Source organism: Narcine bancroftii, chromosome 7, assembly GCF_036971445.1.
Source record: "Narcine bancroftii isolate sNarBan1 chromosome 7, sNarBan1.hap1, whole genome shotgun sequence".
Taxonomy (NCBI): Eukaryota; Metazoa; Chordata; class Chondrichthyes; order Torpediniformes; family Narcinidae; genus Narcine; species Narcine bancroftii.
In genome coordinates, this window is record NC_091475.1 from 172,456,800 (window position 1) to 172,483,364 (window position 26,565).

The 26,565-nt window shown below is 39.4% G+C and overlaps 2 protein-coding genes and 1 long non-coding RNA gene across 7 annotated transcripts in view; 1 reads left to right on the top strand and 2 right to left on the bottom strand.

Moving 5' to 3' along the window:
- The window catches only part of cpap (centrosome assembly and centriole elongation protein), a 106,154-nt gene extending 95,100 nt beyond the window's left edge, over positions 1–11,054 (bottom strand). Inside the window, exons 1-2 of the mRNA XM_069891330.1 lie at positions 10,912–11,054; positions 9,039–9,096 (exon numbers count right to left, since the gene is read on the bottom strand). The gene's annotated coding sequence lies outside the window, so the exon portion shown is untranslated. The remainder of the gene's footprint in view (positions 1–9,038; positions 9,097–10,911) is intronic.
- The window catches only part of mphosph8 (M-phase phosphoprotein 8), a 112,170-nt gene that overhangs the window by 13,636 nt on the left and 71,969 nt on the right, over positions 1–26,565 (top strand). For 2 of the 5 annotated variants that reach the window (XM_069891335.1, XM_069891333.1), the window contains exons 1-3: positions 12,503–12,711; positions 18,804–18,950; positions 22,771–23,793. In XM_069891335.1, the coding sequence (XP_069747436.1) occupies positions 12,622–12,711; positions 18,804–18,950; positions 22,771–23,793 (1,260 nt within the window). In that variant the 5' untranslated portion in view covers positions 12,503–12,621. Of the gene's footprint in view, positions 1–2,420; positions 2,440–12,502; positions 12,712–18,803; positions 18,951–22,770; positions 23,794–26,565 lie in introns of those variants that run through there. The other 3 variants (XM_069891332.1, XM_069891331.1, XM_069891334.1) reach the window with 3 other exon arrangements.
- LOC138739393 (uncharacterized) lies at positions 18,772–25,919 on the bottom strand. The gene is made up of 2 exons (XR_011342215.1): positions 25,642–25,919; positions 18,772–18,933 (listed from the first exon to the last, which is right to left on the bottom strand). It is a non-coding gene; the product is annotated as an uncharacterized lncRNA (long non-coding RNA).

The window sequence follows — 26,565 nt, forward strand, 5'->3', positions numbered from 1 at the left end:
ACCGGTAGCCTTTTTCTCGCGGACCCTACAGAGGTCAAAGGTGAGACACTCGGCAGTGGAGAAGGAGGCACAGGCCATCCGTAGAAGTGGTGAGGCATTGGAGACATTACCTAGCTTGTAAGTGCTTCACTCTGGTCACGGACCAACGATCCGTGGCATTCATGTTCGACAACCAGAATGGGGAAAATAAAAAAAAAAACAACATTTTGCACTGGAGGATAGAACTGTCCACATACAATTATGACATTCTATACCGGCCCAGGAAGCTCAATGAGCCCCCAGATGTGCTGTCCAGAGGCATCTGCACGGCCCTCAATCACACATCCCAGCTGCAGAACTTGCACAATGAGCTGGGCCAACCAGGGGTCGCTAGATTGTTCCATTTCATAAGGACCCATAATCTCCTGTTCTCGGTGGAGGAGGTAAGGACAGTAAACAAGGCTGTCCCATCTACGCAGAATACAATCCGCAGTTCTACCGGCCAGACAGGGCTACATTGATAAAAGCCACCAGACCCTTTGAATACCTCAGCCTCGACTTTAAAGGCCCGCTCCCCTCCTATGACAGGAACGTCTACTTTCTTAACACCATAGATGAATACTCCCGCTTCCCTTTCGCAATTCCATGCCCTGACGTGTCAGCAGCCACAGTAATAAAGTGCCTGCAACCTATTTTCAGCATGTGTGGGTACCCCAGCTATATACACACTGACAGGGGTGCTGCATTCATGAGTGCAGATGTCCAGCAGTACCTATGGGACAGAGGTATCGCCACAAGCCACACTACAAGCTGCAACCCCAGGGATAATGGGCAAGTGGAATGGGAAAATGCCACTATTTAGAAAACAGTATTGTTGACCTTAAAGGCAAAAGACCTACCCACGGCAAGATGGCAGGACATGTTACCAGAGGCTTTACATTCTATACGCTCACTGTTGTGTACCGCCACAAACACAACTCTACAGGACCGTTTGTTTTCATTTTCAAGGAAAACCATGACGAGCACAGTGCTGTCTAGATAGCTGATGACACCAGGTCCGGCGCTCCTCCGGAGGCACTGCAGGCCCCACAAAACGGACTCGCTGGTGGAACCAGTAGAGCTGAGGTACGCGAACCCCCACTATGCGGTCGTCACATTCAGGGATGGACGAGAAGATTCGGTAGCCATCAGGGACATCGCGCCGGCCAGTATTGTGTATGACGAGGAAGGATCATGGACCCCGTCGGACCAGCAAGATGGATAGCAGACACCAGGACAACCGACCATCATATCACCCCAAAACGAACAGCCAACCAATACACCCCCAACAGCCGGTACCCATCTGGAAAGCCCTACATCTCCCCAGCATACCCCTACACTGCAGCCGACGAGCAGCCCTGCGTTCTCAAACACCCAATGTCAGAACCCCCTATCACCAATACCCCCCACCTTCCCTGCCCCAGTACCCCGAAAGTCCAAGAGACTAAGGAAAGCCCGCCAGATCCTGGACTTGTGAATTTGCAGGGGGGGGGGGGGAGGGGAGTGGCCAAATTCCTTTAAGGGGAGTGAATGTGGTGATATGCCATTACACCACTAGGTCACCAGGTGCCACCACCTGATGACCCTGTATATAAAGCTAATTAGAGCTCATGCTCCTCCTTCTGACCTGGGCTTCCACAGAGGCAAGACCTAGCTGTATATATCACTCTAATAAAGCCTGCATTTAACCTTCACTCTGTTTCGTGTGGTTGATGTTGGTCTCAAGCACAACATCATGGGCCAAAGGGCCTGTACTGTACTGCTGTAATGATGTAATGTTTTCAACCTAACACTCGGAAGAGTGTAACCTCCAAATTCAAGAGTCACATTCATATCAGAGAAAATGAAAGGCCACGTGAATTTCAAACTGAATAAGTACAGCAATGAACTGTCTCAACATAGCCACTTTTTTAAAACCAAAAATAGACTTTCTTCACAATCATTTGTTTAAGAAAACTGTTAAAAGTCTCTTCCCACCTTTGTTTCGTATACATACATTTCCATCACTGTACATTGTTTCGTTTCTTTCTATTTACACCATACCATCAATGTGGCATCTTGTCATTACTCCACCCCACCCCCCACCCCCACACCATTATTTTAGGGGCTTCCCCTCAGTCTCAGCCCCTCAATGCCCAGTAACAGTAACTATGGCCCTCCCACAGCACCCTTGCATTGGCTGCACCAAGCCTCAGTGCATCCTACAGCCTGAAATGCGCCAGTCCATTGCATTTCCACTCTGACACCTTTATGTGCTGAAAGACCAACTTTTTTTTCACAGAATTGATGCCTTCCAGCATTTCTGGATGTCTGACTTGTGGGCGTCCCTGGGAACAGTTCAAAAATCAGCTAATCCTCTGTAACGCTGCTGGTGGAGAGAACTGTGACAAGGACCTTTTCATCCTTCTCCACACATTGTTTGTAAGTCTGCAAAGAGGTGGGAGATTGACACCTCTCCACCACAGTCATTGCACTCCAGGATGATATTTCTGTTATCAGGAAGGATCTGACCATGAGAGCTCCTCTAACCACTAGCCTGGGCAAAACTACCCCACCATGTACATCAAGTCCTCATCTGTCAGTGTCTGCAGGACATTCTAAGCTGACTGCTGCCTGATAGCCTTGTGAATGAAGGTGTTTGAAAAAACTTTTTCATGAAGGACAGGTGGTGTGACAAAATCAAGCTGACTGGGACATTGTGTGGCAATGGGGAGAGACCTGTCCTTTGCCACACTTGGGACAAGTAGAAACTCAGCCCATTGTAGCACTTGCTTCCCTTGTACTTTAGCTCCATATGCAGCCACACATGAAGGTGGTCATCAAGACAAGGTCCAGGTTGGGTACACCCTTGCCCCTGTTGTTCGGTGACTTGTACGTGACATTTCTTCGGACCCTTTCTATCTTAGATCCCCACATGAATTAGAAGACTGTTCTGGTGACCGCTAATGTGGAGGTGCGGGGATGGGCCACAACTGTACCACATACAGCAATATCAAGAGCAGCTCACACCTGATGATCAAGTTCTTCCCTGTAATAGAGACTCAATTCTGGTGGACCTTTGTGATCCCCTCTGACCACTTCCATGAATTTTATTCAACCCAAAGGAACATGTGCAGTCCATTAGCTCCCCTGGGTAATTGGCTGGTCCAGAGTCTCCTGCTTACTGTCATCTAAGACCTCCGTGATTGTGAACAGGAAATTTTGAGGCCATTCTGTGTGTAGCTTTAGTGTTGTACAATTCAACATAAAAGGATCAGCTGATCTGTCTGTGAGAATTTGACTGAGCCATCCTCTTAAGGCTGTGGATCACAGAGCTCCCTCCCTCTGTGAACCTTTTGGAAAAAGTGTGAGTATGTCTCATCCTGCTCCACTGGATGGACTCTGGATTGGAAGATTATCTTGGAGGACTCCGAGGCTCATGTCCAGTTGCGTAAAGTCAGTCTGACATTGGCTCAGTTCCCTCTACCTCTCTCAGAATACCCTTGAATATAAAGAACCTCTTGATGTTCTCCTTGGTTGCTTCTCACCAGATTCAAAGAAGGGTTTCGCAGTTGTCTAACCAGCTGGTTCAGGTTCAGCTTCCACATTCCCCTGTCTGCCTTCTGGTCCTCCAGTAGGTAACAGGAGGTTTGAACGAGGCAGTGATCAGAGAAGAACACTGGCATGTTATCAGTGGTTCTGACTGTGACGGCCTTCAACAAGAAGACACAGTCTATGCAAGACTGGATTGAGCCATTTCATCTTGACCAGATGGGCTGTGGCAGTGCTTCACTTACTTTACTGTCTCCACCAGGAGTATGGAGGAGCTGTCCAGTATGCTGCAGCCTCACATTAATGATTCAGTTGAAGTTATCAACCAGAACAACTGACCATGTCATTGCAAGCAATGGTTGGAGCTGCTGGAGAAAGCCAGCCTTATACCCCACATGGGTGAGGCATGCACATTGATTTGCCGGAGTGGGATGTCACGGTACTTTAGATCCACCTTGAAGAGATCCCCCTCCCAACCATCTGCTTAACCTTGGTGATTATAAATTTGCATTCCCGAAGCAAAATACAGAGACATCCCCCGACCACACATATAACCCATTGGGCCACCATTACGACCACCTCTGATAGTTCCTGAGGTGTGGCAGCCCACACTTCTGTATGAAAGGCACATCTGCCTTGACTTTGTCAAGGTATTGGAAGGCTTTTGCACATGACACAGTGTGTTTGACACTGTGCATCTTTAGGGTTACTATTTAAAGCTTCATTGTTGTTTATTGGAGTTTCCAGTTCATAATCCTTACAGTCCAATGTCATGCCCACTGTTTTGGTGAACTGCCCACTAATTTTGACCTCAAGAATAGTGAGTGATCTTCCTCTGGGAGTAGGTCTCATCAGGCAAAGTTTGTGGTGTCACACAGGGAAGATCCTCTGTCTCTTGGCTCTTCTCCTGAACTTGGGGGTGGGGGCAAGGGCAATGGCCTCTGCACTACGTCAGGCCTTCCAGAGCTGTTGGCAGCTGGGTACTGTAAATCCCGCAGTTAGACTTGCTCATAACCTATTTTCTTACCCTTCCATCTTGGTGCTTTTGCTGTCTTTGTCCGCCACTCCTATTGTCTTCATCCTTGGATGACAAGAGATTACTGGCTTCTGTTTCTATCTTCACTCTTTTCTTCTCACTGCTTGCAAAGTCGGTTGCCAGTTCCTTCCATGGGGCTTTTTAGGTTTTCTTACTTTTCTTCACCATTTCCATTTTTCCTCCACAGCTCCCTTCTTCGTCACCTGTGTTCCTCAGGAGGGGCCTCTGGCCTCATGGCTGGATTTTGAGGGTTGGAGATGGACATGCTTGGAGTCTTCTCACTGGCCTTGGTCATGCTCTCTACCGAGGTCAAGGTTCAGGGAATGTTGACCTCGCCAGGGTTGGAGATGTTGCCATTTCCCATTTTATAGCTTTTTTTGAATATTTCATTTGAATTCCACACATGTATTAATCAAAATACAGAATATAGCAATCATATATCAATCAAATACATGTCTTTTATATGTATAATACCCCCATATCCCTCCCACCCCCAAATAATAAGCCGAAAAAGAAGGAAAAGAAATTAAAAGGTAGAAAAGTAAGAAAACTAAAAAGAAAGAAAGAAAAGTAAGAAAATAAAGATAGAACACACCTGGTTATTAAAATTTCAATAATTTCATAAACATACCTTGACATTTTTAATCATATATTAATGAATTGACTCCAAGGAGCTGATAAGGTTCTTAGAGATCTAGGGGATAACTTTTATAAATTAATACCTACAATTTGTAAATATGGACACAAAAGTTTCAAGAAGGAATCATATCTGTTTCTTAAATTATATGTAATCTTCTTGAGATGTATACAATTATGAATTTCAGCATGCCATCTATCCAATCTCATATGTGAATCCAATTTCCATGTTATTGCTATATATTTTCTTGCAACTGCTAAAGCATTTTCACAAATTCTTTTTGAAAAAAATTTCATTTTTGGTCTTGACCCAGATACATTACCTAATAGGAAAAGCATAGGATATTGTGGGAATTTAACTCCCTTAACCCATTCTAAAAATGCTCCTATTTCCATCCACAACAGTCTTAATTTTGAACTTGACCATGTGGAGTATAAAAAGGTACCTGTCTCATGATTACACCTAAAACACTTATCTGATAAATCTGATTTCAGTCTATGTAATTTCTGTGGGGTAAGATACAACTGATGTAAGAAATTATACTGTACTAATCTGTATCTAACATTTATTGTATTTCTCATACTATCATGACACAATTCCAACCAATTTTTCTCCTCAATACTAATATTTAAATCCATTTTCCATCTCTGCCTAGATATGAATTACTTGTTTTCACATTCCTTTTGGCAATAATTCGTACATAGCCAAAATAATTTTTTAACATATTTATTACCAATCAAAATTTCTGTCTCATTCCTTTCAGGCAATAACATTGTTGGACCTAATTTATCACATAATTATGCCTTTATATGATACTAACAAAATATTCTATTCTTTTGTATTGCATGCTTATTTTTTAATTCATAAAATGTCATTAATTTTCTTTCCCTCTTCAAAACAGACTTATTTTCTTAATTGCTTTGGAAAACCAAATGTCAAACAACCGATTGTTCATTGTAAATGGTATAAGTCTATTCTGTGTCAATAGCATTTTATGAATTACATTATTCTCTCATTCCCATTTCAACATTAATTTTATTCCATACTGTAATCAAATGTTTCAGCAATGGAGTATCCCTATCTCTAGTTATTAATGTCGAGTCCCATTTATAAATAAAATCTTCACACATCGTCTCTTCTATTTTATCCATCTCTATTTTAATCCCCGGTGGTTTATCTCCTTCCTCAAGGAAAGAGAGAAATCTCATTGTGCCTCTATATAGTAATTTCTAAAATTTTGAAGTTGTAGCCCTCCCAATTCAAATTTCCATGTTAATTTTTCTAATGAAACCCTCACCATTTAACCTTTCCAAAGAAACTTATTTATGTATTTATTCAATACTTAAAAAAACTTTTGTGGGACAGGTAGACGTGATGATTAAAGGAGATATTGTTAACCTTGGAAAATATTCATCTTGATACAATTAACACTACCTCATAAAGTTATAGGTAAATCCATCCATTTTTTAAGATCTTCATCAATTTTCTTAAGTAAAGGATTATAATTGAAATTAAATGTTATTTACATTATTATGTATTTGAATCCCTAGATATTTTTATTCCATTCCTTATCCATTTAATTTGGATATTTCTTTTGGAGTGCATATAATTGCCCCAAGTAAGAGGCAAGGCATAATCTCAATTTTATCCCAGTTCACTTTATAACCAGATACTAAACCATATTTTTTCAATCTGGAGTACAATTTATACAATGAACTTTCCAATTTGGTCAAATAAATTAATTTTATATTCCTCTATACCAATTCAGAACCTTTAATTTCAGTATTTCACCTAATCAATTCCGCTAATGGTTCTATTGCTAAAATAAACGAAGCTGGAGACATTGGACATCCTTGTCTACTAGATCTAGTTAAATGAAGAGAATCAGAAACTTGTTCATTTGTTACTACTTTAGCATCGGTCCATTATACAAGGCTTTAATTGAATTTATACCTCTATGTCCCATACCATATTTTTCAAGAATTTTAAAGAAAAAATCCCATTCTAATCTATCAAATGCCTTTTCTACATCTAAAGCCACTGCTACGCTTAAATCTCCTCTTTTCTGTGCTAAATGAATACTTAATAATCTAGTAACATCGTCTGGCTGACCACCTTTTCTTATCCAAACCAGTTTGATCCATAGTTATTAACTTCGCTAAATATTTTGCCAGCCGATTTGCTAACATTTTATAATCAGCATTTAATAAAGATATAGGTCTACATGAAGATGGCTTTAATGGATCTCTTTTTTTGGAATCAGAGTTAGTATTGCTATTTTAAAAGATTAGGGTAAAGTATGTGTTACCTCTTCCTCTCTTAACACATCCATAAATTGAGGAATCAATAAATCTTTAAACTCTTTGTAAAATTCAGGTGGGAAGCTATCCCCTCCCAGAGATTTATTACTTTATAAAGAACTCAATGCTTCCCTAACCTCTTTTCGAATGAAGGGAGCATCCAATTGTCTCTGATCTTCCAAATTCAATTTAGTTAAACTAATTTGAGAAAGAAAATTATTGTCATCTTTTACAGATCCCAACTGATATAATTTTATATAAAATTGTCTAAAGTTTTCATTAATTTTTTGAGGTTTATAAGAAAGCACATTAGAATCATTCTTACTTGCAATAATCATTCTTGATACCTGTTCTATCTTCAACTGTCAAGCAAGAACCTTATGTGCATTTTCATCCTATTCATAATATCTCTATTGGGTTCTCATCATCGCTTTCTCTATTGTATATGTTTGTAAAGTATTATAATGAAGTTTTTATTAATAAGAGATCTTCATTTATCCTCACTAACTTGCCTCTGTAAATCCTTTTCCAAACCTGTTATGTCCATCCCTAATTGTTCTATTTCCTTCATATAATCTTTCTTAATTTTTGAAGTATAACTTATTATTTGACCATGTAAATACGCCTTCATTGCATCCCATAAATTTATTTGTAACTGAATTAGAATTAGTTTCAAAGAAAATTCTTATCTGTCTTTTAATAAATTCACAAAAATCCTTCCTTTTTAATAACAGAATTAAACCATCTATAAACTGATTCTTTTCTATCCACCATTGTTATTGCCATCAATAGAGGAGAATGATCAGATAAAATTCTTGCTTTATATTCTGCTTGTTGGATTCTCCCCTGAAGCTTTGCAGGTAGTAAAAATAAATCGATCTTAGAATAAGAATCATGTCAACTTGAGTAATCTCTCATTCTTGGATGGAATCTTCTTCAAGCATCTATTAAATTTAAATCGTTCATCAATGATAATGTTGATTTAGCTGCTCTAGTCCTCATTATAAATCTGGTAGACCTGCCTAAGACTGGGTCTAAACAAAAATTGAAGTCCCCACCAATTAGTATGTTCTCATGTACATTTGCCAAGTTCAAAAATGATTCCTGCATAAACCTTTTGTCATCTACATTGGGTGCATATATATTCATAGAAGTCCAGTATTCTGAAAAAATTTGACAATGAATCATAACATATCTTCTTGCAGGGTCTGAGATTACATTTTGTATTTTAATTGTAAGTTTCTTATCTACCAATTTAGCTACACCTCTTGCTTTTGAATTAAATGAAGAGGCTACAATGTGTCCTACCCAGTGCCTTTTCAACTTCTGATGTTCCTTTTCAATTAAATGAGTTTCCTGTAAAAAAGTTACATCTACTCTCATTTTCTGAAAATGCTTTAATCCCCTTTTTCTCATCACTGGGCTGTTAAGTCCTTTAACATTAAAACTTAAAACATTCAATAATTTATTCATTAATGCATTTTTCATCCTCCATAAAGAAACATCTCCCCTTTACCTTCCTCCTCTCAACTTCTTGGGACTCCAAATCTAGTCTTTATTTACATCTAACCAATCTGGGTAACAAGAAAAAAAAAGAAAAACAGTTTAAAAAAAAACCATACTAATGTTCTTCAGGCAATATACAACATTACCCCCCTCTACAGGTAGTGGCCAAAGCCACAAACATACATGTTTTGGTAGATTTCACTCCATTATCGCTCGGCTCCCCTGAATGGTCATTATTACTTCCATTCATATCTAATAGAGTACACTAAATCCAGAAAGATTTCAAACTCATGCTTGTTGTGGTGCTCTTTGTTCAGCCTCTCATGGAATAATTGGCCGAGTATCCACTACTCCTGTGCCCTCTCAGGATTAATAAAAAACTTATTCGGCCCTCCTTCAATTAAAATCTTGAGAGTCGCTGGATGTCATAGAATAAAGCTGTAACCTTTCTTCCAAAGAGTATTTTTCACCAGATTAAATTCTTTCCTCTATATTCCAATGGTCCCCTTCTCTCTTTAGCTTGCTTTGCTGCAAGTTCTAACACATTCTCACCAACTTGATAGTGAAGAAACCTTATCAATATGGGCCATGCCTTTGATCAGATGGTGGCCGAGGTCTTAAAGCTCTGTGTGCCCTTTCTCTTTCAATATCTCCTTGAAATTGGTCTTGTCCAAAAGTATCCGGGATCCATTGGTGGAAACAGGTTATCATATTATCTCCTTCATCACCTTCTTTAAGACCAACAATCTTGATATTGTTCCTTCTACTAAAATTCTCTAATAAGTCCACTTTCTCAGATAATCATTTATTTTCAACAACAATTGCATCAGAGGTGTTTTCAAATTCTTTCATTCCATCTTGCACTGTGTTTACACTAAATTTCACATTTTTAACTCTATCTTCAAAACTTTTTTGCATTCTATTTACAATTTCATAATATCTTAGTTTTCTCCTCTGATTTTGTTTTAATATCCAATGTAATTTGTTTAAGCTCTCTCATTATAAGAGATGTCTCAGGACTTACTCTTTGAGTTTCCATTCTCCTCTGAACTTTAATACCTCCTCTAGGAGAAACTGTATCTTCTTCTTCATCTTCTTCAGTCTCTTTTACTTCTTGTAGAATCTATTCTTGTTCCTATTCATCATCGCTGGGTTGAAATCCACCTTCAGAAGGCAGATATTGAAACAGATTGCTTTCCTTAGTGATGTCTTCAAACTCCTTCGATCTGCGCATGCACTGCTTTTCATGGATGTACAGTTACGCATCATCCTTAGTAGCTGCAGCAGTAATGGTGCTGCGGTTTGCTGTGTGTCCACCTTTGGAGCCCTCGTCGATTGGGTAGAAACTTCTGCCACAGTGCCTGAATCCATTTGCGAGGTAGGCCTTCCTTCTTGAACTTGTCGTTTTTTTTTTGCAGCGGTCCTGATATTCCAGCAATGTTCTTTTCCTTCTTAGGAAACTGTTCTCTGTCAGTTCTTGTACACTTTCTTACACTTTAATTCTTGCCTGTTTACTTTTTTTCACTTTTTAACTTTTCAGGAGAGCCAGATTCCCACATCCTGATTCTACGTTATCACGTGACGTCTCCTCTCTCCACCCCACCCCCGCCCGTCTTAAGCAAAGTACATAACCAACGTTTTGAAACTGAGCCCTTCATCAAGGTATGAAAAAATGTCAGCAGGCATCTGAACAAAAGAGTAGGGGGGGAGGGGTAGTCTCAAAGGCAGGAAGTGATAGGTGAGAAGTGAAGGAGGGGACAGCAGCAATCAAGGGGAAAAGGGATGGCAAGATGGAGGGGGAAGAGAGGGAGAACTGGAAAGGGGGAGGTGGAGGGGGAAGAAGTGCACAGGTTAGCAGAAACCAGAGAAGTTGATGTTAATACCATTTGACTGGAGAGTGCGCAGATGGTCCTGAACCCTTCTGGGAGTAGATAGGTTGAGACAGCCAATATGGCCTTGCAAATTCTGACAGAACATGCTTCTTATTCTTAAATAACAATTTTTATGTTGTTTATATTCATGACTCAACAAATATTGATAAAATTATGGCTGCCTTATTCAGCCTGCAATTCTTTCTTTCTTCTTTGGCTTGGCTTCGCGGACGAAGATTTATGGAGGGGGTAAAAAGTCCACGTCAGCTGCAGGCTCGTTTGTGGCTGACCAGTCCGATGCGGGACAGGCAGACACGATTGCAGCGGTTGCAAGGGAAAATTGGTTGGTTGGGGTTGGGTGTTGGGTTTTTCCTCCTTTGCCTTTTGTCAGTGAGGTGGGCTCTGCGGTCTTCTTCAAAGGAGGCTGCTGCCCGCCAAACTGTGAGGCGCCAAGATGCACGGTTTGAGGCGTTATCAGCCCACTGGCGGTGGTCAATGTGGCAGGCACCAAGAGATTTCTTTAGGCAGTCCTTGTACCTTTTCTTTGGTGCACCTCTGTCACGGTGGCCAGTGGAGAGCTCGCCATATAATACGATCTTGGGAAGGCGATGGTCCTCCATTCTGGAGACGTGACCCATCCAGCGCAGCTGGATCTTCAGCAGCGTGGACTCGATGCTGTCGACCTCTGCCATCTCGAGTACCTCGACGTTAGGGGTGTGAGCGCTCCAATGGATGTTGAGGATGGAGCGGAGACAACGCTGGTGGAAGCGTTCTAGGAGCCGTAGGTGGTGCCGGTAGAGGACCCATGATTCGGAGCCGAACAGGAGTGTGGGTATGACAACGGCTCTGTATACGCTTATCTTTGTGAGGTTTTTCAGTTGGTTGTTTTTCCAGACTCTTTTGTGTAGTCTTCCAAAGGCGCTATTTGCCTTGGCGAGTCTGTTGTCTATCTCATTGTCGATCCTTGCATCTGATGAAATGGTGCAGCCGAGATAGGTAAACTGGTTGACCGTTTTGAGTTTTGTGTGCCCGATGGAGATGTGGGGGGGCTGGTAGTCATGGTGGGGAGCTGGCTGATGGAGGACCTCAGTTTTCTTCAGGCTGACTTCCAGGCCAAACATTTTGGCAGTTTCCGCAAAGCAGGACGTCAAGCGCTGAAGAGCTGGCTCTGAATGGGCAACTAAAGCGGCATCATCTGCAAAGAGTAGTTCACGGACAAGTTTCTCTTGTGTCTTGGTGTGAGCTTGCAGGCGCCTCAGATTGAAGAGACTGCCATCCGTGCGGTAATTAAGCCTGCAATTAAGCCTCGCTCAAAAGCCTAGTTCCTCCCTTTCTGAGCTTAAAATACCATCAACCAGTTGGTTCGATTCAAATGTACTGTAAAGGCTTGCAATTATTAATACATGTCGCATTAATTGGTTGAACTATGTGTAAATCAGCTTTTGTTGTTCTCTCATCCCCATCTACTGCTCCGCCTTCAGTACCACCTATTCATGGGAGAGGGATGGCGTCAGTGCGGGGAGAGAAATGGTGAGCCATTGACGACGTTAACAATCATTGACCGCTGATTGGCATAGATCCACTGTCAATCATTTTGTTTTCCCTCTTGATTGGCACAGGCTGGAGTCCCCTCGTCATCAACATCCCGCCTTCTGATGTTCGTTTCTTGTGATTTTTTTTCCAGAACCGTCGTGTTGAGGAGGGTGTATTACGTTAACAAACATGGCGGCTGCGGAGAAATCGGAGCAGGAAAGTGAAGCAGAGGAAGATGTGTATGAGGTGGAGAAGATAGTGGACATGAAAATTTCCGAGGTAGGACGTCGGAGAGATCTGTGGGGCGAGGGTGACTGATGCGGTGTTTCATGGAACATGGAGTCAGGCGGTGTGTTTGTACACTGGGGCCTGCGGCTCGGCTTTCTTCACCTGCTTGGGTGCAAATGCCAGAGTATCGCTGGTTTACTGTACTGTGGTATCGTTTTCACCTTGTCGATCCAGTGTACCCTCAAAAGTTATAGTATAGTAAGACAGTTAATCCAATGGCGGGTGTGACATACTTCTGAGGTGCTTCATAAATGTCAGATCTTGATGATGAGTTTATTGTGCGCTGAAATCCTGCAGCCGAATAGGTACTGTTAAAGAAAACTATAATAGTAAACTAATTAAAATAAACGGGATAACAAACATGCTTAATATACAAGCAAGAAAATCTGCAGATAGATAAAAATGTTCACAGTAATCCTATGCGAAAAAATGATTTGCAGTAGATTCAAGAGGACGTTCAAGAGTCTGATGGTTGTTGGAAAGAATCTGTTCTTGAACCTGGAGGTGCTGGTTTACAGGTTTCTGCCTAAAGGTAGCAGTGAGAAGAGGTTGTGAGTAGGGTGGTGAAGATCCTTTATGATGTTTTAATTTTAATATTTTGAATGAAGAGAAAAAGCACAGTAGCAAGACCTCCTGGCCCACAAGCCCATGCTGCCTAAACATGTGACCAATTAACTTGCAAACCTATAAGTCTTTGGCATGAGGGAGGAAATTGGAACACCTGGAGGAAATCCCCGCAGACATGGGGAGAACGTACAAACTCCTTACAGTTACAGATTTGTACCCAGGTCGCTGTTACTGTAATAGTGTTGTGATAACCACAATGCCAATCGTTCTGCTCTGGGTCGCACTGATGTCTTCAATGGATGGGAGGTCGGAGACTGTGATGGACCTGGCTACATTTACTAAATTTTCCTGCTGTCCGTGTTCCTGGGCAGTTGAATTCCCAAACCAGGCTGTGTAGTAACCAAACTACATCTTTCCAAACTGCATCTGTAGAAGTGTATTTGATGTCATCCCAAATCTCCACAGACTCCTTTGGAAGTAGAGGCATTGATGTTGCTTTGATGTGCTGGTTTTAGGAAAGATCACTGAAATGTGGACTTGAAAGTTTTGACTCCACTTCCTTCCAATCAATGCCATCAGGTGTGTGGTCCCTGGCCTCACCTTCCTAATAATTAACAACCAGCTCCTTGGTTGTGGTGACATTTAGAGCAAAATGGTTCCTCTGACACCACCCAACCAGGTTAATTGATTTCCATCCTGTATTCTGACTCATTATTTCCAGTTATTTGGCCAACAGCGGAGTTGTCAAAAGTGAGTTTGTAAATTATATCAGTGCAACGTTGGCATTCTTTTCAAATGGAATAAAATATAAGAGCAGGGATGTGGTGTTGAGGTTTTACAAAGCACTGGTTTGACCTCACGTGAGCACTTTTGGGCTCCTCATTTAAGAAAGGATATGCTGACATTAGAGAGGGATCTGAAGGTTGATTCCACGAATGAGAGGGTTATCATGTAATGAATGTTTGCTCTTGGTGTGTACTCATTGGAATTTGAGAGAATGAGGGATGCATCTCAAATGTTGAAAGGCATGGACAAAGTAGATATAGAAAGTTTGTTTCTCATGGTGGGAGAGTCTAGGACAGGGATCGCTAAATTTTTTTAGACCATTGACCTCGTCATAGAATCCTTGATTCCCCCATAGACCCCCAGGTATGTACAAAAGTAACTAAATGATTAGGTTGGTGTGCAGGTTCCATATGCATTAGTGAGGGAAACTGCATACCATATTCATGGTGTCCAGGCCTCCCAGCAACAACCCAAACTTTGTTACAACACGTCAATCGCCAAATAACAAATCTGTAAATTAAGCAAGTGATTGCAATAACAGTTTTTTTTTTAAATTGTTTCTGGCTGGAAAAATGCGAAATGGAGCTGGGTCCAAGACTTCAGCATCAGCGACGGTGATTCCATTCTCAATATCAGGTGTGGTGCCGTCCATGTCGAAGAAGTTGACTCGGGGTGCCGGGCAGGAGCAAGGACCCCGGGCTCGACGATTCTTTCAACCCCAAAAGTTCGATTGCCCCCCCCCCCCCCGCCATTTTATGACTCATCGACCTCCAGAGGTCAATATTAACCACTTTGGAGACCGCTAGTCTTGGACAAGAGGGCATAACTTTAGGGTTGAAAGGCAGCCATTTGCAGAGATGCAGAGAAATTTCTTCAGGCAGAGTGTGGTGATTCTGTGGAATTTGTTGCCACAGGAAGTTATGGAGGCATTGTATGTACTTAAGGCAGAGATTGATAGGTTCTTTATTAGCCAGGGCATCAAAGATTGTGGGGAGAAGGCCAGGCAGTGGGGCTAAGTGAGAAAGTGGATCAGCTCATAATTGTATGGCAGGGCAGACTTGCTGGGCTGAAGCTAATTTCAGCTTCCATGTATTATGGTCTTGTGATCTTTGCGCCTAATACCAAAGCTCTAATTTTGTTTTTCAGGTAGTTATTCCTGAGCATTTTTTTCTCTCCTTGTTACAGTCTATTTTAAGTTATTTAATGGATTGATGTAATGAGAAAACAAGTGAAATAACTATAAAAATAATAATGTTAGTGTTCAGTCATTAAAAAGTAAACAAGGGCGTCCTTGAGTATGCATTTTAGTTTGCTCTATTTTTCTTTTATCCTGCAAGCCTCTTGGTGAAAATGTTTGGATTTTGCATTTGACAGGATATGTAGGGAATGATGAAAAGGATATTTTGTTTGTGTGCTTTGCAGTGGTGCACACAATGCTTTCTTTTTGCTACCTTTGAACTAATATGTTTAAACAATGTAGTGAAATTACATTTTCATGAGATACAAATAGTTTTTAATAAATAATATATGTTCATAACATTGGTATGGTTCTATTGATGGAAGTAATGATGTGTAAATTTTCTTCCAAATGGGCTGCTTCTAGTGGCCTGTATTAAAAGTTTAGAATCACCTGAGTCTTGGAAACCTATGGAAAAATTCCCCCATTTCTTGCCAAGGGGTTCAGATTATTTGTATTCTCTTATTTGAAAATCCCTTCTTAAAAATGTCGTAACTTGAATAATTTGTATTTAACAGTAAAATAAGTAAATTATTCTCTGTAGCTTAATCATTGAAACTCCTATCCATATTATTAAAACATGATTAATTTGTAGTTATTTTAAAATATAGATTAACCTTTAGTAACTCTCTTTGTCAAAGATAATATCCCTGCATTGTTTAACTGTACTTTTCTACCTATCCTGCACTTTGCCCTTGTTACATACCCTGGTTTATTTTACTTGTTGTTACATTAATACCTTGTAATTTTGTTTTATTGTTGAACAAAATTTATGACTATGTTGGTACAGGTGACAATATACAATCGAATTCTATTATTCTATCTGCAGGATTATGCACGTTAGTAATACAAAGGTCGCAATAGCATATGAACTTTTAATTCGGGGAGAATGTAATTGAGAAATTGTCTAGAAATAATAAAAGTGACTTTTTTGGGTTTTTTTTAATTTTCCTGTTAACTGATTAGATTCTGAAGATTAAAAAACTCTACAAGAGAAGAGAAAAATTGCATTTACTGGAGGTAGTTTCAGTTCATTGGGGAGCAGGTGAAAAAAGGGAAACTTTGAGTAAAAAATGTTGAGTTGAATTGTTTATTGTATCATGTAATATAAGTGAAATGATTTGCATGTGAGATAACCAGGCAAGTACAGTAAGTATAGCCAACAGTGCAATAATAAAACTGTGCTGAATGTAGCAAGTCAGAGTCCAGGATATTGTGTTATGAAGACAAAATGCAGGGTAACGGAGAAAAGTACTGTTAAAGCAGTACAAGGTATCATTTTGTAACCACTGAAAGATGAGTTTTGGTGTCTGATAATAGCAGGAAGGAAACTGTCATTGAATGTGCAGGTTTGTGTTTTCAACCTCGTGTATCTGTTGCCCAACAGAAGGTGGGGAGAAAAGAGTATGACCAGGGTATTAGTGGATCCTTCTTGGCGTCGATAGAGTCTTTGGATAGGAGGTTGGTTTGCGTCATGTCCTGAGTTGTGTTCACGGCTTTCTGCTGTTTATTGTGGTTTTGTGAAGAACAGTGGGTAAAATAAAAGTTACCTGAAAATATTTGTTTAGGAATACCTTTTGTTAGTTTTAATAGGTTTCTGCCAAAGCTGATGGTTGACCAAATTAGGAAAATGTTTTTTGAAAAAATTTTCTCATAAAATTTAATGTAGAATGAAGAAGTTGGACAAGAGAACTGAAGGAGGAAAAATATATTTTCGAAGCAATAACAATCATCATGTGGCAACTCTTTTTGAGAGTTACTACACGAAGATGATGTAAGATTAGAATTTTCAGTACTTTGGGAGAATAATTTTAAAAGCAGATTACAGCTTTTGCTGGTATAGTGACATAATCCATTTCTTCACTATGGCAGTATATCACAATTGTGAAACAATTGAGGACTTCAATATAATAATTTTGGAAGTTTTGGTTGTTCATTTGTTATTTAATGTATCCATTTATTTATCTGTTAACCTTTTTTCAAAGGATTTTTTAAAGACTGGTGGCAAATTGAGGAGCAATTTTCTCAGTGCAGATTGTATTTGTGATACCTGCAGGTTTTTAACTAAAGATTTTGACAAGATTTAGATATTGATGCCATCAAAAAGTAGATATTCTTAGAGACTAAATATTTTGAATAATTATAAATGTAGAAATTTGTTTGTGGCACATCATAGAAAATATTTCCTTGGTCTTTCTGTCTGTTTTGAGCCAATTGTATCAACTATCCAATAATATTACCATTTGCAAAAATGAGAACACTTCATGTTGCTGAAGAATACATTCATTTCTTGAGCAGATAAGCAGATATTTTGCAAGCTGTAGAGTTTAACTTTGTAAAACAAAAATAAAAACCACAATATACAATCTTTCAATTATTTAATCTTTAGACATTTTTTTTACCCTTTTTCATATTTTACTTTCTGCCTTTTACCGCTCTTTTCAGTTTCCCTTTCTTCATAAATTATTCTATCAGTGTAGGTTGAAGTCAGCCAGAGGGTGGTAAATTTGTGGAATTTGTTACCAGAAGCAGTTGTGGAGGCCAGGTCATTGGGTGTATTTAAGGCAGAGATTGATAGGTTCTTTATTTGCCAGGGCATCAAAAGTTACGGGGAGAAGGCTGGACAGTGGAGCTGAGACGGATAATCGATTAGGTAATTATTAAATGGCAGGGCAGGCTTGATGGACTGAATAGCCTATTTCTGTTCTTATGGCCGACATAAGTTCTATCGTGGGGACTCAGTCGATGTAATCACGAAGAAGGCTTGCCAGCAGCTATACTTCGTGACGAGTTTGAGGAGGTTTGGTATGCCATCAAAGACTTGCAAATTTCTACAGGTGTACCATGCAGAGCATTCTGACTAGTTGCATCACTGGTATGGAGGAGGTGCTGTTGCACAAGACAGGAAGAGGCTACAGAGAATTTGGAACTCAGCTACTGCCATCATGGACATCAATCTTCACTCCATTAAGGACATCTACAAGAGGTAGTGTCTCAAGAAAGACTCTATCATCAAGGACCCTCACCACCTCTTTTCACTGCTACCATCAGGAAGGAGGTACAGGAGCCTGAAGGTGAACATTCCAACGGTACAAAAAAACAGCTTCCTCCCCATTGCCATAACATTTCTGAATGGAAAATGAAACATAGACACTACCTCATTTTCTCTTCTTGTTCATTAATTAATTAATTTTTTAAAAAATTGAAATTTAAACCAACTTTGCACCTGTAATTCTGATCAAAATAATGAATTTTGTGACGTGTTAATAAGAATAAATTCTGATTCTGAAAGTGTATAGTAGTTTGAGATGGAGCATTGTTGTGCCCAATACAAGCCTGTCATATCATATTTTGGTTGTAGAGGCTTTTGATTCTGTAATTATGAAATTATGAATATTTTGTTAATAATGGTTATCTCACATCTTGGAACTGGCAATATAATCTGCATGGTTTGACAGGTCTTGTGTAAATATGATTTTAATTATAATAACAGGGTCAAGTTTTGTACAGAGTTCACTGGAAAGGCTACTCTTCTGAGGATGATACTTGGGAACCAGAGGCTCATTTGGAGGACTGCACAGAGGTGCTCCAGGTTTTCAAACAGAAAGCAGCAGAAAAATCACCTGCAAGAGATAATCAGGTAAGAGTCTGCTTGGTTGCATTATATGAATTTAAGGTGTAGAAACAAGCCATTGGCTTCCTTCCATTTCATCTTGTATTATTTGTACAAGTTTTGATTCTTATAGCCTCTGTTTGGAAAATGCTATCATTTTATATAGCTGTGATTAGAAGATATTTTCTGTTATTAATTCAAATTTCTAAACTGTTATAAACCCCTTAATTTTTGGAAAATAAGCAATTGCTTTGCTGATGGACTCAGTTGTTTGAGTTTGACCTTAATGAGTATTGCTTCTTTGATTTTAATTATAATATGGTCAAGTTCACTGGAAGGACTACTCTTCTGAAGGTGATACTTGAGAGGTAGAGGCTCATATGGAGGATTCAGTTGTTAACATTCTTATCTCTGGAAGCTTGTAGGTTCAATATCTAAACTTCAGAACTTTTTTAAAGCATAAACATTCAGGCCAATATTCTAAAAGGCCAGATGAATAATTCCTGGCCATAACCAATGTTACTGAAACAGATTTTCTGGTTATTATTTCTAGGCTATTTTGTTGGTGCTTTCTATGTGCTATTTGACTGCTAATTACTTTGTATCATTGATTCCTAACCATGTTGAATGAAAGCCCCAGTTATTCAAATTCAGTAAGATATCTCCCCATTTCCCAAAACTCTTATGAATGACTAATGAGATGCTCTTTTTGAAGAATTGGCTGCTATCATTCCAAAGTCTTATCATTCCAAAGTCATAACATTCCAACCAACAGGTTGAGCATTTTTTTGCACTTTGAACTTTCAGATGCCTCAATGTTACTGAAGCCTTGAAGGTTTCCAGTAATTTTTAGCTTTGTCAGCTTCCCATTCTTCCCCTTCCTCATTGGGGACAGTGAACCACTGCTCTACATTACAACAGTGCCACACTAGAAAAATATTCTGCTGGTTGGATATTGTGAGGGAGTGAAGAGACACATGAAATCTTTGGGAAATGTGAGCAGGAAGTCAAAAGCTTTTAGTTGTTTTGGCAATTTCCTGAGTATTCCCTGATGTTACTCTCTTCAAGGAGTCTAGCAGCAGAGTGTAAACTTGTGACAGTCCCTCAGCACTTGTACGGGAAAATTTGGTATCCCTAAACTCGAAGCAAATGTATTCAAAGAAGCATTAGGCTTTTGATTTTTAATTACTATAATTGAGTTTAACTCAAATTCATTTTTATTTAATTTATTTTATGACTAGTGGAGTTCCTCAGGGATTGGTCCTGGGTCCACTACTGTTTGTTATATATATTAACGATCTGGAAGAAGGGGTGGTGAATTGGATAAGTAAGTTTGCAGATGATACAAAGATTGGTGGTATTGTGGACAGTGAGGAAGATTACCGTAGCTTAAAAAGAGATATAGGAAAGCTAGAGGAGTGGGCTGAGAAATGGCTGATGGAATTTAATACGGATAAGTGTGAAGTGTTGCATTTTGGAAAGGCAAATCTAAATGGGTCATATACATTGAATGGTAGACAATTGAGGAGGGCAGAGCAACAAAGGGATTTGGGAGTTATGGTAAATACTACCTTCAAAGTTGATACTCAGGTAGATAGAGTGGTGAAGAAGGCATTTGGAATGTTGGCCTTCATAAATCGGAGTATTGAATTCAAGAGTTGAGATGTTGTGATGAAATTGTACAAAGCATTGGTGAGGCCAAATTTGGAATACTGTGTGAAGTTTTGGTCACCAAATTATAGGAAGGATATAAACAAAATAGAAAGAGTGCAGAGAATGTTCATGAGAATGTTGACAGGATGTCAGGGTTTGAGTTACAGAGAAAGGTTGAGCAGCCTGGGGCTTTTTTCTCTGGAGCGTAGAAGATTGAGGGGGGATTTGATGGAGGTGTTCAAGATTTTAAAAGGGACAGAGAGAGTCAATGTGGATAGGCTTTTTCAATTAAAAGTGGGGGATATCAAACCAGAGGCCATGATTTGAGATTAAAAGGGGAAAATTATAAGGGGAACATGAGGGGAAATTTCTTCACGCAAAGGGTGGTTGGGATGTGGAATAAGCTTCCGGCGGAGATTGTTGAAGCAGGAACGTTATTTACATTTAAGGAAAGACTGGATAATTACATGGAGAGGAGTGGATTGGAGGGGTATGGACCAGGTGCTGGTCAGTGGGACTAGGAGGGTGGGGATTTGTTCTGGCATGGACTAGTAGGGCCAAACTGGCCTGTTCTGTGCTGTATATGGTTATATGGTATTTGTAATTTGACCATTGAGCATCTTTGTCTATTGTCTGAGATATGGTATTAGCTATTAATTTGTTACAAACTAATTGCAATTTTTATTTGGCTGAACTATTAATTCATCTAAAACAGTCTATTAAAAATTGAAATTTTAGTTCAATAATTTGGATTAATACAATAATTAACAAATTCAAAACTGAACCATATAACAATTACAGCACAGAAACAGGCCAGTTCAACCCTTCTAGTCCATACTGCACCCAGCCCATAACCTCTCTCATCCATATAAGTATCCAACATTTCCTTAAATATTAAAATCGAACTTGCATCTACCACTTCAGCAGGAAGCTCATTCTGCACTCCCATCATACTCTGAGTGAAGAAATCCCTCCCTCATGTTTTCCCTAAACTTTTCCTCCTTCAATCTCAATCCAAGTCCTCTTGTTTGAATCTCCCCCACTCTTTTTTTTAAATTTTTTATTTTTCACACCATAAATCACATTAGCCATGATATACACTATTTCTTTTTCACACATATACAGTGACTTTTTCTCTCCCCCCCCCCCCCCCCGCTCCCTCCTCCCAAGCCACCCCCCCCACCCCCCCCTCATCCATTTTAGGTATACAATCTAGGTTGCATTAAGCCAGTCAGACAATGTTGTCATTCAACAAAAATACACCAGAAATTCTACTGAGTCCATTCTTTTCTTTCCTTCTCCTTCCATCAACTTAGGTAATGTTTGTCCCCGGTAGGTTTTCGCTATTGTATTTAATGTAAGGCTCCTATACTTGTTCGAATATTTCAATATTATTTCTTAACCTATGTGTTATTTTTTCTAATGGAATACATTTATTCATTTAAATTTAGTAGTTTCTTCCTTTTAATTTGGTTATGTATTCCATTAATATTTAAAGACATATAGTTCAGCGTAGCCCTTTTATATTTTGTTTATCTTCTCTTTCCGTTTTTCCATCATTACCTTTCCTCCTTTTCCATTTCTGTTTTCTTATTTTCAACTCTTTATAAGACAACATTCCTACAACATCCAACATTTTCCTTATTCTCCTATTTCTATCTTATTTATCCCCAATCTCCCCTTCCCCTCCTGAGTTGTCCTTTATCCCTTGTCGGACAACCACATCTCCCTCTCCATTTGGATTTGCGAATCCACTCGCAAGCGTCAACTGATTTTGCAGTGGAATCTCCCCCACTCTTAATGGAAAAAGCCTATCCATATTGACTCTCGGTCCCACTCATAATTTTAAACACCTCTATCAAATCACCCCTCAATCTTCTACACTCTAGGGAATTAATTCCCAGCCTGCTCAACCTTTCCCTGTAACTCAAACCATGAAACCCAAGCAACATTCTTGTAAATCTCCTGTTTATTCTTCCTATAATTCAGCATCCAAAACTGCATGCAATATTCCAAATTTGGCCTCATTGATGCCTTGTATAACTTCAACATGACAACCCAAGACTCACTAAATTCTGAAATTACTATGAAATAGTAATGTAAAGGAAATTGTAATGAAAACATCACTTTTTAAGTTGTGATTACTATTTTAGCTTGAATGCCAAACCCTTTCTACCCATTTGTATTATTCCAGAAACTTGATTTGGACAAAGATATTTTTGAAGATGAAACAAGTGATAATTATGGAGGGGCAAAAGAAATGTCTTCATCAAAGACCAAAAAGAAGAAGAGATCTAAAACTGAACTGGACGTGAAACTTGACAGTCCCAAAATGGAAAAATCAATGAAATCCAGCAAGTCAAATCGTGAGGAGTTAAGAGACAATTACATAGAAAATCAGAGAAATCTCTCAGACAGTGATAAAGTGAAGAAAAAGACTTTAATTGAATCTAAGAAACTGAAGAAAAAACACATTGAGACGCACAAGTCTTTATTAGAACTAGCCCCACAAGATGAATTTTTAAAAGAACCATCATTAGCCCATGAATGTAAAGATCAGGAAAAACTGGATTTTAAAAATACAACCTTTGAAGAATCTGCGGAGCTAGGCCAGTTAGACACTACTACGCCATCCAAAAGATCAGTGGAAAGTTCTGATGAAGATGACTTTGATCTTAAGATTAAGAGAAAGAAAAAGAAAAGTGACAAAGTGGCTTATGTGAAGCCAGAGATGAAGGTACAAAAACAGAAAAAAACTCAGAAAGCAGATTATCCAGAGAAGAAAACTTTAAATAAAGAGAATAGCAGTTATGCAAAGAAACATAAAAGTCATGAGAAAAGTAAAGAAAACTCATTGTCTTTAAAATCTGACAAAATTGAAATTAAGGTTTCAAAACTTCAGCTAGAATCCAAAAATAGAAAGTCATTGGATGGTGAAAATAGTACAGCTCCTAAACATGATACCGCGAAAATGACGAAAAAGTTGAGCAAAATGCAAAATGTGATTGATACTTGTCGATCTGGAACAGAAAAGGTAATTCATTGTATTGAATCAAATATAACAACTTCAAATCAGCCACCCATGTTCACTGAGCCTAGTCTCTTTGATAAATTACGACTGGATTCTGAAATTAGAGAAAATATGAAGACTGATAAATCAAACTGCTTAACAATAAAAATGGAAGAGAAGGTGGAAACAGTGAAAACCACAACACAGGTAGGCATTTGTTAAGTTTGTTTAAGAAAACCAAATAATTTTTTTGATCAAATTTAAACTGAAGTTAAATGCTCATTTTCTAATCTAATGACGACTAAATATTTTGAGGTCCCTTTAAAAATAAAATAAAGCATTAGTAATTGAATATACAGTGCAACAGTCCACAGTGGTAGCAACATTGAATAGCAATGCACAAAAATGCTGGAGAAACTCCAAAGATCATTCAGATGTTCTGGAATGGAAGATTTCATCATGGGAGCAGATCTAACAGAGGTGTGGGATTGAGAGAAAAGAATAGAATCCTTGCAGGGGGCAGGGTGTAAAGAGATGCAGTTGAGGCAACTGTGGGAGTTAGAGACAGTACCTCTAGTGCCGTCCACTCCTCCTTTCCCATTAATCACCACCTCGGTACCTTTCTGATCCAGAACATCAGAGATGTCTGCGTTCAAAAATCGTGGCTTCCCCTCTGCTGCCATTAACTCATCCCTTTCCTGCATCTCCTTTATTTCCTGCACATCTGCCATGGCTCCCTCCACCCCAAGACACAAAAAGTCCAGGATTCTCCTTGTCTTCCACCAGCCTCTGAATCGAATATTACCTTTTGCAATTTCTGCCACCTACTATGTGTTGCCACCATCAGACACATCTTCCCCTCTCCATTTTTCCAGGGTTCCCTTGTCTACTCATCCCTTCCTACTAATTTCCCCCTTGGTACCTATGCCTGTGACTGCTAGAAATTTATTTGTATCCACTCTGCCTCCCTCACCACCATTCAGGGCCCCAATCAGTCCTTTCAAATGAAGCAGCACTTCACTTCTGAATTTCTGAATCAGGGATTATCTACTGCATCCGGTGCTCCCATTGTGGCCTCCTCTACATCACAGACTGGATGCAGACTGGGAGATTGTTTGGTTGTCTGCTGTCTGCTGGAATAACAGGGATCTCCCAGTGGCCAACCATTTTAATTCCACACACCTTTCCCCACATTGATATGTCTGACAATGGCTTTATGTACTGCCAAACCAAGGCTACTTGCAAATTGGAGGAACACTATCTAGTATTCTGTCTGGGCACTCTCCAACCTCATAGCATTAACATCAATTTCTGTTAAACCTCTCCTGCATTTTTTTTTGTTGTTGTTGCTTTCCCTATTCCTCTGTCTCCTTTCCTTCAGCTCTCCATTCAGAGAGTTACTCCCTGATCACTTCTCAGCTTTTTTTCTTTTCTACTCTTCCATCTGTATCCACCTTTGTCCTCTTGCCTGTTAGCTTGTACTCCTGGTCTTGTTCCTCTCAACCCTTTTATTCAGGCAATTGCCTGTTTTTTGAAGGACTCAGACCCAAAATATTGTTACCCTTCAGTTCATATAGATGCTATGTGTTTCTCCAGCACTTGCGTGAATGACACTATAATCTTTAGACTTTACTCTTTAACTCAAAACAACGTCAAATTCCCAAGTTTCAAGTACAGATATATCCCTCTATCCAAAGTAGAGCCTTCCTATGAAATCTTTCGTAAGCCAAAATGGTGTAAAGTGAAGAAACAATTACCATTCATTTATGTGAAAAATTTGAGCGTTCCCAGACCCAAAAAAATAACCCACCAAATCATACCAAAGAACACAAAACCTAAAATAACACCAACATATAGTAAAAGCAAGAATGATATGATAAATACATTATTTCTACTTTATATAGGCTGTGTATGTACAGTGTAGTTTAACTGTGAGTTTTGACTGCCTCACTGGCCGCTTTTTCGTAAAACCGAAAATCCTTTTGTAAAAGCAAATACAGGTTTCTTTGTAAAAGCATATTTGCATAAAGCAAGTATTCATAAAGCAGGGTATACCTGAATCCCTCTCCCTATATTACTGGCCACCTTTCCTCTCCTTTCTCGGCTCTGAAGTGGCTTTGATCTGAAACATTTCCCTCCATGATTGCTCTCTGATCCTCTGAATCCTCCAGCTGATTTTTTTTTCTCTCTATATTCCTTTTGTTTTTAAAATATCTTTTTTGACTCCATATCAGAAGGCTGCATGTTCAGATCATGTTGGAGTCGCTGCTATAGCGAGTGGCGCAATGAACAAAATATAACAGAAGTCGTCTGTGAGCTGAACCAACAGAATTTTTTTTATGGAACCTTTGTAGGAGTTTAAATATAATACAGTTGGTGCGCTATCACCATCACATGACCTTGGAAGCCGCATGCCACCCAGAGTCCTATGCATCCTCCCCCAAGCCACCAGAAACTCTCAATTCCCCCCCCCCCCACACACATACACAATCAAACCCTTTATCAAAATATCTCAAAAGGAAAAAAAACAGAAAAAGGAACCCCTCCTCCCAATTAATTAAACCCTCCCTCAAGGTTAACGCTTATCTAATAGTACATGGGAAATGAAAGATGACGTTTGGAGATCAGACAGCGCTGCTCAGGAGCATCTTTAAATTATGGTAATACTCCATGACTGGGCCCCACGTCTTGTAAAAATTCACCTTTACATCTTTAACATATCTGATTTTTTTCTAAACTTAGGAAGAACATGACCTCCTGTAAACATTGAATATAAGTAGGTGGCATGCTGTCTTTCCATTTCATCAAAATTGCCCATCTAGCTATCAATGAGGTAAAAGTTGAAATTTGCTTCTGATATGAAGTCAATAGTATTTCCCCTTCTTGGGAAAAACCAATTTGACCTTAAAAATGACTGATAAAAGTTTGAAAATAATTTTTCCAATCATTTTTTAAACTAGGGCAAGCAAAAAACGTGTA